This window comes from Erpetoichthys calabaricus, chromosome 12 (assembly GCF_900747795.2).
Source record: "Erpetoichthys calabaricus chromosome 12, fErpCal1.3, whole genome shotgun sequence".
In the NCBI taxonomy this organism is placed as follows: Eukaryota; Metazoa; Chordata; class Cladistia; order Polypteriformes; family Polypteridae; genus Erpetoichthys; species Erpetoichthys calabaricus.
In genome coordinates, this window is record NC_041405.2 from 130,493,080 (window position 1) to 130,508,240 (window position 15,161).

At 41.9% G+C, this 15,161-nt stretch overlaps 1 protein-coding gene across 1 annotated transcript in view; it reads right to left on the minus strand.

The window, feature by feature from the left end:
• fcho1 (FCH and mu domain containing endocytic adaptor 1) overlaps positions 1-15,161 on the minus strand; it is a 112,653-nt gene that overhangs the window by 69,076 nt on the left and 28,416 nt on the right. The window contains exon 5 of the mRNA XM_051934682.1: positions 1,487-1,578. Coding sequence (XP_051790642.1) covers positions 1,487-1,578 — 92 coding nt within the window. The remainder of the gene's footprint in view (positions 1-1,486; positions 1,579-15,161) is intronic.

The following is a 15,161-nucleotide window of genomic DNA, read 5'->3' on the forward strand; positions in this document are numbered from 1 at the left end:
TAAGGCGTTGCATTTTGGACTTAAGTCACTGTTGGACGGAGCTCTCCCATAGCCAGACCCACTCTACTAAGCCCACTGTGTTTAACGTCTGGCCAGGTGGATTTGGCAGCAATTGCCTATTTTTTGATCTTTAAGTTCCATCTTGTTCCTGTTTGTTTTTAAAGGGCCAGGTTTGCACCCTAATTTTTTGGACTCCTTCATGTTAGTTTATCATCCACAATATATAATCAAGCCAGAAGACATTTATACCGGCCGTCAAAATGTGTCTCCAGTCTCCACTTGTGGTAATCTATACAGCACAGTGCACTGCAGCCACTAGCCTGTGTTAGAATGGGGACGGGCTGCTCGCTATAATCCAACAAGAATAGCTGAAAATAAGGTGTTTTCGTTGTTTTTTGCATAATATTGTAAGTGACCGTCTCATGAAGGAGATGGAGATCCCAACTCTAGGCTTGCCTCCCAGAGGAACACAAGGTCCTTTTAGAGGATAACTCAGGAGAATTTTAAGTACTTGGATTTTAAAAATCTAAGACTCCTCCAAAAATCCTCTTTGGCTCCACACCAGGAGTTTTGCCTCGCAGCTCCAGGTGTCACTGCCTCTCCAGCTCACACTAATCTCTTAAGGGGTCAGGCCTTTGGAATCATGGAACATAACAGAATCTCCTCATTGTTGCACTATATACTGTAGTTGACTGGAGGACAGACCATTAAATCCTGTCGTCCAGAACACCTCGTAGTCCTAATTAGGACATTTTCCATATAGCCTCTTGAGTGAAAAAAGGCCTCACTTATAACATGACCAGATATCCAACAGACCTAATTTTATTTAACATAAATATGTGATGGAAAAGAAAAGAAAACTCAGGACAAAACCAAAAAGGTATAGACAGCACCACAAATATGCAGCACCAGAAATATGCAGCACACATAACTTGATAGGCTCAATTTCTGCTCCCATACAACTCCAGTTTTGGCTCAGTGACAATAAATACTTTGTCCAGCTTGAATAACACTGAGCACTAATCACTATCTGCCACACTGCTTTTTTGTTGTGCCTAGGTGATTAAAGCCAACTCAGCAAGCCAGGAGACAGCTGGAGTTTCAGCACAAAATGCATGTAATGTCCAGCGTAAGCCTTGATTAACACAGAGGACACATGGACAATGTCACTACCAAGTCTATTTTTTGCATATCACTCCCCATCCCAACTGCCAGATAAGATATTTTACTCCCTTTAACCTCTTACGTGAATACTCCTCAACTTTCTATCCTCTTTTCTATACCACCCTCCCATACTGTTCCCCTCCACCCTACACATTCTCCATGTGATCCTCCTTATCTTCCCCTTTAACTCAGAGACGATTCAACCCATCTGCTCCATTTCCATTTTTTCTCAGAGACATAGCTGTCATTTGGACTTTCTGCTGCCTACATTTATACCATTTGCAGTTCTCTCACAAACTCTGCCCACATCCACACCACTTACCGCTCTCGCACAAACTCTGCCAACTCTTTGGTGGAGATCTGGCCATGTTTCATGTTGTGGTACAGAACATCGAACCCAGAGTTCCTCTCCCCCTGCATCAAAACAAAGAAAAAAATTAAAATAATCTTATCTGTGATCCTCACACAGACCTTTAGGTTAAATCACATTTAGGCAACACTGAGGTGGCAATGACAGCTGGAAGACATGTACAGGATCAGCTTGGCTGTTAGTCATGAACCTGCTCATCTTAGAAAGCAACAAAGAAAATGTTTAAAGTAGAAAGAAACATCCATCAAGGCCTTTTTCCATTTATTAATTCCAAATGTTCCTGGTCATTAATATGGAAAGCCAGAGTGTATTCCAGTGATTTCCAAACTTCTTCCATGTTGCCACCCCAAGAACTTTTAAAATTCTGCACTACACTTCAGCAAAACAGATCTAAACATTTAAGAGGGAAGTAGAGGAAAAAAGCCACGCTTACATTTACAAACTTTCAATGGAAGACTTTCTATAGTTAGTGATTTACGTGATAATGGTGAGTTTCTCACATTTCTTTGATGTTTAGGTGAACGTGAGACAAGTTAATTCTTATTTCTTCATCAAGCATTTTTAAACTTACACCTTTAAATGGTTATGTTTGTTTCAAACTAAACACTAAAGCGCAGATTACCAAAGCACATAAATCACATTTTCAAATTTTCTCACTATATGAACGTACTTTGACTTTTGTAAGCTTTCCAGTGTTGTCTAAAAAGGGTGAACACTCTGTTTTACTTATATCATCAATAGTACAACAGTCATTGGCATCTTAAGCACAGAACTTCACAAACTATTTCTTCTACTCCACTCTTCACTCTTAGATCCAAAGCTATAGTAAACACAGATTTTTAAATATTTCTCCAGTAACGTAAAAGTGTGTCATTCTGTTGCTGATCCCATTCTGGTTCACTTTTGAACCCAAGAACCCTGACTTACTGTTGTATTATGCTAAAACTGTCAAGCATGCACTGCAATAAGCAAAAGATGGATTACTTTTTTTATTAAAGACAATGGAATATGGCTCATATTTTTTATTTCTACTTTGTAATTATAATAACTTTAAAATCACAAATCTAAAAAACCTTTTCAATATACAAAATGTTCATTTTAGCTACCTCAACCAGCAAAGAGTTTCACAGTCAGCCAGTGTCTTAGGTGAGAAGGTCCTTGGTGGGGCAAGAGCAGGATCAGGTCCTATCACTGTTTGTTGTCAAAGAGAAAGCCTTTACAATTATTATGTGCACGTTTAACAAAGTAAATTTACTCTGTATGAGATAGTATCTTGTAAAAAAATTTTTTTTTCATTGTGTGATTCAGAGCATGAAGGAAACCCGGGTGTCAGCAAGCCCAAACCCCGACACGAACACACAAGCAGAGTCCCAGGTTCAAATAAAAGTTGATTTATTAACCAATTCCTCTCAAATATATCACAATAATCACAAAAACACAGTTTTTTCTCCTCACAATAATTTTCTCACCACCACACTGCCCTCCTCCTCCTCCAGTCAAGATGTTGCCTGTCTACTTCCCAGCTCCGACTCACCTGGCCATGGGCGTACAGTCCCTTTTATTACAGATCCGGAAGTACTTCCAGTGCCAGGGCGATTGCCCGATTGAAGTACTTCCGGGTTACACGGAAGTCCATCACAGTAGGGAGTTTGTCTCCCTGCAGCGCCCTCTTGCGGTACCCCGTGACCCCAGCAGGGCTGCCCTGCTGGACTACATTTCCCTGCATGTCCTGCTGACTTCCCACTGGGCGCCGATAACCAGGGCTGCTGCCATCTAGCGTGCCAGGGGAATAAAAAAACCCAAGCAATACCCTTTCCGATACTTCCATCCAGCCATGTGGTATCTACAAGGGCTTCTACAAGACTCAGTTTAATTTAGTGTAAAAACCCAGCAACGACTGCGGATTTTTAGTCTGACTATAGCCTGTGGTGATAGAACTGGGAGGAGTGGGAATTTTGCAGAGAGGGGCCTAATTAGCTCTTAGTTATCCATCAACTTTATTCAAAACAACTAAAATAAGGTGCAGTGAAAAACAAAAATTAAGGTCATCTGTGTTAAATTTTTGCTGTAACTGTAAAAGGGGAAAAAACACAGAGTTTAGTTTAAACTTTAACTAACTTCTCCTATTTGTAACATACACATGTTGTGTTATCGTGCAGAGCAGCACAACTACATGAAAGACTGGACCAAGAAATTTAATCAAAGTCAAAATTTTGTAAAAAGGGAAAAAATTTGGGGGGTGGTGGCAGGATTGTCACTACAGCCACTGTAAAAACTACATGCAGCTTCGAAATGGCAGACAGAATTCCTTTCTGCTCTCCACAGGAGTAGCTCTGCTGCAGCTGCCCTTAGGAAGGCTGCTTGCACTATTAATGGGATGGGGGAAAGCCCTTGGGAGCCTCATCCCTAGAAGAGTTGAAACTGCCAGACAGCCAATGAGGTCAGGCTTCTTAGGGATTGGAACTGGTGTGGTACTGAGGCGTCACCCACTGTGTGGCAGCACTTGGGTCCTAATTTGTGGCGGCCCATCCAGGTAGGTGCTTGGAACGTGTTGTCTCTCCAGCATGATGACCATCTTTCTCTGCTGTCGGAGGAGATTCATAAACTCTACATTTCAGTGGCGGCCCTCTCTGAGGTGCACAGCCCAGGGACTGGCCAGATCTCTGTGGGTGAGTACACCTTTTATTGGTCTGGATGCTCTGATGGCTGTCATACTTGTGGAGTAGCTGCTGCAGTGGCAGATCTGCTCCTCCTGATGGTGCCCGATGTCACTTATTTCAATGAACGTATTATGAGACTCAGATTAATGTACGCTCTTTGTGGCTTGTCTTTTGTCTCAGTGTATGCTCCAACTGCAGTAAGTGATGTCTCGGTGAGGGAGACATTTTATTCACAGCTTTGCTCGATGGGTGATGGGTGTCCACGAGGTGACACTCTTTGGTCATGGGTGAATTCAATGCGGCCACTGGCACTGACAGGGTTAGCAATGAGGACTGTGAAGGTCCCAATGGGTCTGGTGATTGTGGTGAATGTGGCTCAATGTTCCTTTACTCAGGGGTTACAGATCGCTGGATCCAGATTTAAGTGCCCTGAGCCGCATTGTTGGATTTGGTACTCCAATACTGGTGGTGCAGTGAAGAAGATTCATTCTCGTGGGCAGACGCTGGAGGCTCCAACTGAACTACAGGGTCTACAGAAGTGCCCAATTTGTGAATTCTAACAGCAGACTTGTTGTTGCTACTCTGAAGATCCAGCTAAGTTCCAGTAGGCTACTAGGAGAATGAGGCTGGAACTCGCCAGACTCCAAAATCAGACTGTTTCTAGAGTTTGCAAGCAGTTTGTTTAAGGAACTTGCAGTTCTTGGGTGTGACTGCCATTTTAATGTGACGTGGGAGATCTCCCGTGACAAGACCCGTGAAGGTTGCTGAGGGTTGTGTTGGTGTTACTGGTGTTCCCAGAAGGATGTGTTCTCATGAAGCGCAAACGCAAATATCGGCAGTTTATTGTAGCTTTTATCAATTTTCGTAAAGTGTTCGACTCAGTTGATCGAGCTGTCCTGTGGGACATCCTAAACTTTGCAGGATCTTCCTGAAGTTGCTAGATATCATGGCTGGCCTGTACACCGGTACTGTGAGTGCTGTGCAGAGTGGACGCAGAACCTCTGCGTCTTTCTCATTTGATTCTGGGGTTCATCAGGGGTGTGTTCTTGCTCCTACTCTGTTCAATGCTTGCATGGACATGATGCTAGGCAGGGCTGTGGGGTCCAGCTGCTGTGGGACATCTGTTGGTGAAGAAAGATTCACTGATCTTGACTTTGCCGATGATGCTGTGATCTTTACGGAGTCAATGGAGGTTCTGATTGGAGCTCTCAAGAGACTGAGCATGGAGTCTGAATGTCTAGGCTTGCAAATGCCCTGGATAAAAAATAAGATCCAGGCTTTTAATGACCTCTTGGGTGCAGGCACCAGTAGTGTTTCTGTCTGTGGAGAGAATGTCGAACTCCTCGAGATGTTTACCTCAGCAGCAACTTTCATGTCTCTGGTGACACTTCCTATGAAGTCAACAGATGGATTGGGAGAGCATGGGGGTTCATGAGGTCGCTGGAAAGGGGTGTGTGGTGCTCTCAATATCTTTGCAAAAGGACGCAGGTCTAAGCCTGTTTTGCTATATCGTTGCGAGTCATGGACACTATCCAGTGGCCTGAGATGAAGACTGGACTCCTGTGTCTCTTCGGAGAATTCTTGGGTACCACTGGATTGACTTTGTATCAAACATGTTTTTGCTCACAGAGTCCTGAATGAGGCATGTTACCTGCTTTGTGAGAGAACGTCAGTTACAGCACTACGGCCATGAGGCAAGATTCCCCTTGGGTGATCTGGCTCGCAGGATCCTCATTGTTGAGGACCCGAGCGGCTGGACCAGGCCAAGGAGGCACCCACGTAACACCTGGCTGCGGCAGATAGACGGTCATTTCTGAAGGGTAGGACTGGACCGTGAGTCTGCTTGGGGGGTTGCCAACCAGTATCCCGAGGTGTTTCGTCATGTGGTGGGTGCGGCAGCGAGTTGTACTAGTGCATACTCCCCAACCTCACCTAACTCAGTTGAGATCAAGAAGAAAATTAAACCAAGTGCCAAAATCAAGACATTAAGCAAGAAGAACCCAGACTGACAAAAGCCTGTAACCAGTAAACCAAACATTAAACTTCACAAAACAAAAGTGCTTTCAATATCATCCAACCATCCCTATTAATAGGTACGCTCAGAGATATAAACAACAACAACAACATTTATTTATATAGCACATTTTCATACAAAAAGTAGCTCAAAGTGCTATAAAGGCAGATGAGCCAAAGGTGTCCTGGATAATGGACTGTATGCTGGGCTGACTGCAGTTTGTGAGGTTCAAGGACTGTGTGAACAACACTGGAGCACCACAAAGAACAGTCTTGTCTCCTTTTCTCTTCACCCTGTACACTACTATAAATATCACACCAAATGGCATGCTGAGTTGGCTTTTTAAAGTGTCACACTAGTGATGTCACAGCATGCTCAAAGAAACGTAGTGTTGTGTCATAGTGATGAAATGGCAGTGCCTGTTAGTGAACAAAATGACGTTAATGTTAAACAAAATTTCAAGTTGCTCCAGAGAAAAGTTAATGTTAAAAGAATATTACCATATATTCTCTAGAGTAAACAACCTTCAAAGAAATATATTTGAGTAAGAAAAAAACTATATTACGTGAATAAAAAAATTTCCAACATTACATAACTCATAATAGCCTGGCTAATTAAGCCAGAAGGCAATCCTAATGTGGTGAACAATGGTGAGTGTTCAAGAGCAGACCATGGTTTGATGATGGAAAGCATCAACATATGTGCTGTGATTGCCGATTGAATGATCATCCCGTGGTGTTATTCAATCGGGTCTCACACAAGTCATAAGAGACTTATATCACTAGTGTCACTCTGTTGTCTACTTTCACATTCTTATGATTAACAGGTGTGGTGAACTGTGTTGACCTCCCTGCCTCACAATTACTAAACTGGTAATATGACTGATAAAGAGATTCTAAAGCAGTATAAGCATCTTGAGATCCCCATGATCTTATGCTGGGTGATTATGAGTGTGACACACACACACACACACACACACACACACACAAACACACTGTCTTTTTGTAGACCAAAGCAGTATACCTATTTTGAGGTCCTCAAAACCTCTTATCTGTGTGAGTTGGGGTCACCCCACTGGCTAGAGGCTCCAAGTGGTTGCTCAGCTTGTTTATGCCAGGAAACAGTCCTGGTGACATATAATTGACTGCTCCTTTGTCATGTTGCTTGTGTATTGAGCAACTGCTTCTATCTAGTAGTAGTGTTGGTACTATAAAATGTTGACTTTGATATTGATACCAGTTCTTGAACCTCAGTACCAGTATCAAAATGATTCAGAAGCAAATAACGGATAACTCCAAACCTCCCCAATCTTACTCCAGCCTCCAAGGTATGTCATACAATTCCTCACCTCTGATTTTGGGGGCAATGCCGCCACAAAGTCCAGATTGTGTCAAAGCAATGGGGAGAAGCCCCAGTGAAGTACCATTTGCATTGAAGTGTGTAGTTTTGTTTTGTGAAGTCTACTAAACAGATTTTTCTACAACTGCAAAAGCGAGTGTCAAGGGAAGGGGGTTGTGGATTGACAGGGAAGTTAACATTTACTTCCACTACTGGAAATTCCCAAAATGCTGATACCGTTCCATTTTAAAATGTGGGTAATTTCATACAGCACAATCCTGATACTAACTATTCTTACTGGGTAATCATAGAAAGGGAAAACCATTTCACCATTTTCTTAAACCACTGTCTCCGGTACAAGGTCTTCAGCAACCAGTAATTATTCTGTTTCTGCTAGGGGGCAAAATAAGAAAGAAGGCAATACAGTATATGACTTCATTAATAGTTAACCATATTGGCAAAATTGATGGTATTACCTTCTCTCACATAAGCCTTCTTATGTTCTTATCTTCAGGCCGTTTTTAAATATGCAAGAGGAACGGAAAAGCCAAGAAGGGAAATAAGTGAAGAAAGGGAAAACCAGAGTGGCCTTTTAAATCATGCAAAAGGGAAAGCAAGCATAAAATAACACAAAAAAATATTAATACAGGAATTGGATATCCAGACTACAGGACATCACGAAAAGGAATTAGAAATATAAAACAATAGTAATCATTACATGAGAACACAAAGTATAATGCAGCTGAAACCTGAAAGTACATGGGTAATCTAATTCAGGGTCAGTATTAGACACGGCGCGCACACACACACATACAGGGTCAGTTTAGATTTACCCTTTGTCCTAACACAAACGTCTTTGGGGTATGGAATTAGGAAAAGTGGAGTACCCAGGAAAAAACTCTTACAGACATTGGAGAAGGGGAAAAATCCACAAAGACAACAAACCCAGGACGCTGGATCTGTGAGGCCATAGCTCTGACCACTGTGCCACTGCACTGCCTACCAACAAGCAATAGAAAACTGAAAATGACACAGTGGAAATGGAACAATTGGAAATCAAATATTGGAAAACACAACACAAGAATAATAAGAAAGTCAAAGCAGATAAAATTTAACAATTTGGAAAGAATACTAGTCAGTCAGTCATTTTCCAACCCGCTATATCCTAACACAGGGTCACAGGGGTCTGCTGAAGCCAATCCCAGCCAGCACAGGATGCAAGGCAGGAACAAACCCCGGGCAGGGCGCCAGCCAACCGCAGGGCAAACACATACACACCCACACACCAAGCACGCACTAGGGACAACTTAGGATCGCCAATGCAACTAACCTGTATGTCTTTGGACTGTGGGAGGAAACCGAAGCACCCGGAGGAAACCCATGCAGACACGGGGAGAACATGCAAACTCCATGTGAGGCAGCAACGCTACCACTGTGCCACCATGCCGCCTGAAAGAAGACTATATAAAACAAATTAAGGTGTGACGTTACAGTTAGCAGCAACACCCTGTATCTTTCAAGTTACCTGTAGGGATTATTCCTAATATGGGATTAAGCCCCCTACCAAAAATAATTCCCAGGTTCAGTGGGAGGACTTGCAAAGGGGTTGTGGTCTTTTGGTCCAACCCCTCAAAGGCACAGGAAGGATCCTTTCTAAGGTTCACCTACAGAAACCTTCTTATGACTTTTACTTCCTCTGTAGTCAAATTTGATCATCTTCTTGGCAATCTGTCAGAGGCCACGAGTGACCATAGTTGTGCCAATTGAAGGGCCTCTCTAAACCTTTCAATTGGTAGTAGCGATAGGTCGTGTGTACAAAGAGCAGGGACTTAACCAGTGTGAGCTTTCCACCTGCATTTACTAAGAATTTTTTGATTGTGGGGAACAATTGTAAGCTACGATCCCCATTATGGAGTTCAATGGCTTACCCATGGCCTCTTGGCGCCAGGTAGACACACGTTGAACCTTTCAGTGTATCGCATGTTTAACCCTAAACATTTAAGTGCATCACAGACCTGTTATTGCTCAATTTCAAATGTGGCTGCTATGCAAAAATAATAATTAATTATAATTCTTTACACTTATATAGTGCTTTTCTCACTACTCAAAGTGCTCTCCACACAAGGAAGACTTCGGATGCAAACCCAAGATATCCTTACTGTGAGGCAGCCACCCTCTCCGAATATTTTTTTCCTACTGCGCATGGCCAATAAAAGACACAAACAGACTGCAGGAGTTGCGAAGTGGGTTACACTTTTGTAATAGTGGACAAGTGAATCCAAGGGTAGCAAGGATTTACTATAACAAGATTCCTGAACAATTACAAATCCAAGACTGCAGTCCAAAACATTACATTCTCAAACCTGCTTATTACAATTCAGTGTTGCAGAGGCAACAGACTATCCTGATAGCACTGGGAATGAGACAAGTAACAGCCCTGGACAGAGCACCAGTCCACTTGTACACACATATCAAAACTTGCATTCACAATTTCGAATAGCCAGTCAATGTAACACACGTGTCTTTGGGGATAAGTGGGGAAAACCAGAGTACCTGGGAGAAAATCCAAACAGACGTGCAATGAAAGTGGAAAATCCACACAGAGAGTGTCCAGTACAGCAGTGCTCCGCAACCGGTGTGCCACGGCACACTGGTGTGCCTTGAGCCGATACAGGTGTGACGCGGTCAAATAAGACAATTTTCTAACTAAATAATATTTCAACGGTCCTCCATAGAAACACAATAACGAGAATACGTGCAATGAAATATTCGCGTAAATAGCCTTTTAAAGGTTTCATAATTGTATGTGTCTTTTCTCTGAAATAATAAATCCCATCGCCTGGCGCCTGTCGCCTACGACGTAGGCCCTACGTAGTCGCCAGACAACTCCGTAGTATGCTTTGATAGGCAGAGCGCTCCGTGCCCTCACCTAGATTCAATTCAAGCCGACGTGTTAGTCGTGCTACGTCGCATTCACTCGTCTTGCGACAGTAGTTATCATTCATTACTATTAGTTGTGTTGCTGAATTGTGTATGGTTAACGTTCTTCGTGTGATTCATATTTAGTTTTATACCCCTTTAAATATGGATAAATTTTTACGTGGAAAAGATTCGTCTTCACGTACAGATGATGAAGAACCCAGCACAAGTGTTGCAAAAAAAACAAAGAAGATTGTGAAATGGAAGTACAACGAAGACTACATTCGATATGGATTCTCGTGGTGTGGTGACGAAACGGCTCCAAAGCCACAATGCATCATTTGCGGCGATCAGCTATCAAACGAGGCAATGGCACCCAGTAAACTAAATCGCCATCTAAATTCAAACCATCCCAGTTACGCCAAAAAAGACAAACAACTCTTGTGTTAATTAAAAATGATAAGCGGTCATTCTTAAAAGATCTTGACCAAGAACTTCGGGTTGCGCTGTCAAATATTGAGCCGAATATAAAACTTTTGTGTTCATTGAAACAAGCGCAGGTATCACATTAATCAGTCATTATGTTATAATAATTATTAAGATTGCATAAAAGTAAATATAGTATAGTTTTTATGTATGTATACTTATAATAAATGTATACTTATAATAAAAAATGAAAATTTATTGTAAAATTTGTGTATTAAATTAATATCTATATATCAGTAGCGTAGCTGGAGATCATGTTGCCCGGGGCGGTGAAAAATTTGACGGCCCAAAGCTGAAAGCAATTTTTTTTGCGCCTCCTCAAGGAACAAAAAAAAAAAAGGAAACTACCGTAGTTTGGACGCCCCTAAATAGCTGGCGCTCGGAGCGGACCACACCCCCATACCCCCCCCAGCTACGCCACTGCTATATATTTTGGCTTTTGATGTGCCGCGGAATTCTAGGAAGAACTTTGGTGTGTCGTAGGTGAGAAAAGGTTGCGGAGCACTGCAGTACAGGAATGAAATTCAGGATGTTGGATCTGAAGGTGGTAGTGCAAACCACTGTATCACTGCACTGCCCAGCAGTCAAAACAATATAAGAACCTTTTTCAAAAACAGCAATACAGTATATGAGAAAGAGTGTCAGGAATTGAATCAAATGCAAGCTCAAGTTAAACAGTCAACTAAACATGACACACTTCCTTTTTGGCTTCCTGTGACATTTATTTGCAGCTATTGGAAATATGTAAACAGTGACATGTCAATTCTATTTCACAAGTGGTAACAGTACAGCACAAGCAAGATGGCAGGTCAAGGGTTTTGGGCAAGAGACAAAGGAATCTATTATGAGAGAAGTAATTGAGAAGCAGAACCTTATGCAGAGAAGAAATATCAGATACTAGCATTATCAAAATGCTATTGGGAAAGCTAAAGAAACTAGAGAGTAAAGTACAATTTGAAAAGCTAAAGGAACACCTGTTGTAAATAATTAATAGGATGCTTGTAAATTTAGGATCAAAGCACCACTGGCCTCAACTAACACTAAATGGGACACCAGGGCATTGTTCAACATGAACCAATCAGGAACATCCATGAGACAATTTCGAGATAAGGAATCACAAGCCAGCATCTGGGGAAATGTGGTTGCTAACGGCCTCTTCTCTTTCAACAGCAGCCTAGACGACAAAGCCCCCTAATGTCACATCCAGTTTGACCCTGGAGTTCCCACCTCGTCTACTCAGCAGGCTATTTAAAGAGACGAAGCATTGGAAGTTGGGATTAATTATGAACACAGAGCTCAAAAAAACAAGTCAGCCTTGAAATAGAGGCAGCACTGGACAAGCAATGTCCGCAATTCTTTTTCTTTTCATTTTGTTCTTTGTATTGTTTCGTTATTCGTATGGTTTTACCAGCTGCTCCCTAACCTTTCATCATTTCCCTCCAACATATACACCTTATCTAACTTAGAGCAAGACAAAATAAAATAACAAATCAACCTAACAAGCATGCACATCTTAGAGAAAACCTAAAAAAACAGTGAGGGTATATAAATAAAATGCAGACAATAGAGTTTGAACCCTGTATTAGAAGAACAGTAAGGTAGCAGCATCAAGATAGCATTCAACAGGAATACTATCATGGGAAAATAATGAATGGTAGCCACGAAGTAGGGGAGTTAAATCAAAACAGAATATTCCCTGAGACACACAAGGAAAACAATCTAATGACTGTGAGAATATAATGAAAAACCAATTTGTATAAATTTATATGACAAGAAATAGGGCAATAATAAGACATAAATGTGGACAATCATGGAAAAGTTAAAGGTGGAACACTAGCAATAAAACAGAATGAAGAAGAAACCATCCATCCATCCATTATCCAACTTGCTATATCCTAACACAGGGTCATGGGGGTCTGCTGGACCCAATCCCAAACAACACAGGGCGCAAGGCAGGAACAAACCCCGTGCAGGGTGCCAGTCCAACGCAGCACACCAAGCACACACTAGGGACAATTTAGAATCGCCAATGCACCTAACCTGCATGGACTGTGGGAGGAAACCGGAGCACCCAGAGGAAACCCATGCAGACACGGGAAGAACATGCAAACTCCACGCAGGGAGGACCCAAGAAATTAACCCAGGTCTCCTAACTGCGAGGCAGCAGCGCTACCACTGCGCCACTGTGCCGCCCTGAAAAAGAAACTATGTCACATAATTATGCAAGATGAGCTGGAACCCAAAAGGAAACACAAAGTGAGAAAATATAAAGTATAATCCCAGAGTGTAGAAGATACGGTGGATTCAGAAAGTATTCAGAAACCTTCACTTTCTTCTGACTTTACTGTGTCATAGATTTAATTTTAAATGGTTACATTTGCCATTTTAGCACATCAATATAAACTTAATAACCCATAATGTCAAAGTGAAAACATGTTTTCAGAAAAGGTTTACAGATTTATTAAAAATCAAAAACAGTTAGTGTTCAGACCCTTTGCTGTGGTATTCCAAATTGTGGTCAGTTGCTTACTGTTTGCTTTAATTCTCATTGCAAATCGAATTGATTGGACATCGTTTTGAAAGGCAGACAACTGTGTATATAAGGCAGCAAAATTCACACTTTGTGTCTGAATAGAAAACAGCCATGAAGTCCCAGTAAGTTTCTGTAGTCCTCTGTGATAAAATTGTGGTGAGCCACAGACAGGGTAAGGGGGGATAAAGCCATTTCTAAAGCTCTGGTTGTCCTAAACAGCTCCACAGCCTCAGTAATTGTGAAATGGAATTAGTGTGTAATCACCAGAGTTGGCCATCCAGTCAAACTGAATAACTGGGCAAGAAGGGCCTTGATCAAGGAAGTGACCAAGAACCAAATGTCACTCTAACAGAGATTGAGAGGTTCTCTACTGAGAGGGAAAGCCGGTTGAAAGAATCCATCCAATATATGTTTATGGTAGAGTGGCTATCTCATGCTTGGAGTTTGCAAAACAGCATCTAAAGGACTCAGAGGACATGAGGAAAAGGATTCTTTGCTATAATGACACAAAAATGAACTCTCTGGGCAAAGCTCCAATCTCTCTGCATAGTGAAGACCAGGCACTGCTTATCACCTTTCTAATAACATAGTGATGGCAGCATCACACTATGGGGATTCTTCTCAGTAGCAGGGACAGGGAGACTGGTCAGATTTGTGGGAAGGATAAATGCAGGTCCTTGAAGAAAACCTGCCCACCTGTACACATGACTTCAGAATGGGGAAACGGTTCCTCTTCAGTACGATAGTGACCAGAAGCATACAGCCAAGACAATGGCTTTGGGACAAGTCTCTGGCTGTCCTTGAGTGGCCCAGCCTTAAACCCCATAGAGCACTGTTGGAGAGGCCTGATGACAGACGTTTACAGACACGTCCCATCCAATCTAGTGGGGCTTCAGAGGATCTGCCAGGAAGAATAGGTTAAATTGCCCAAATCCAGGTGTGTGCAAAGCTTGTAGAGACTTACTTAAAGAGACTCAAAATTGGAATTGCTGAATTAAGGGTCTGAATACTTATATGAATGAGAAATTCCAGTTTTCAATTATTAATCAATTTAGAAACCTTTCTGAAAATGTTTCACTTCATCATTATGGGTTTTGAGTTTAAATTGACAGGCAGAAATGGCAAGTTTATCCAGTTAATATGAATCTGCAACACAATAAAGTGTGAATGTGAAGGGGTCTGAATACTTTCTAAATCCTTTGAATACCAGGAAATTAAATGTTACTGAGAAAGAAATGGCTTGTGTGGAAACAGAACACTAGAATGAAGGAAATGAATGGCAAACCATAAGATTTTGCAAAAGGGAAGGAAAGAATCAAAACACTTGAGCTGACTGCATCAAATAAGGGCAAAGAAATCCCATAAAGCAAGGCGAAAAATCATACAAGGATCAGGAGACAGAAGAACAGTCGCTTTCTGTATTCTCAAATGAGCCAAAAGAACAGAAAAGCTGTCAGGCTTTCCTTTGGCACATTCAATATCAGAGTGGCATTTCTAATCAACAAGGCACAGATTAATGTCACTAGAGTAACTGCATTTCCATGCTAATTATTTTATATGTGGTCCAAAAGAGGAACTATATTGTAAGAAAAAAAGTCTGATTGAACATGGTACAGTAATTTGGCTGACCTAAAGAGTTTGCAAAGTGTGGCACTGGCTTATCACTGCAGGGGAACC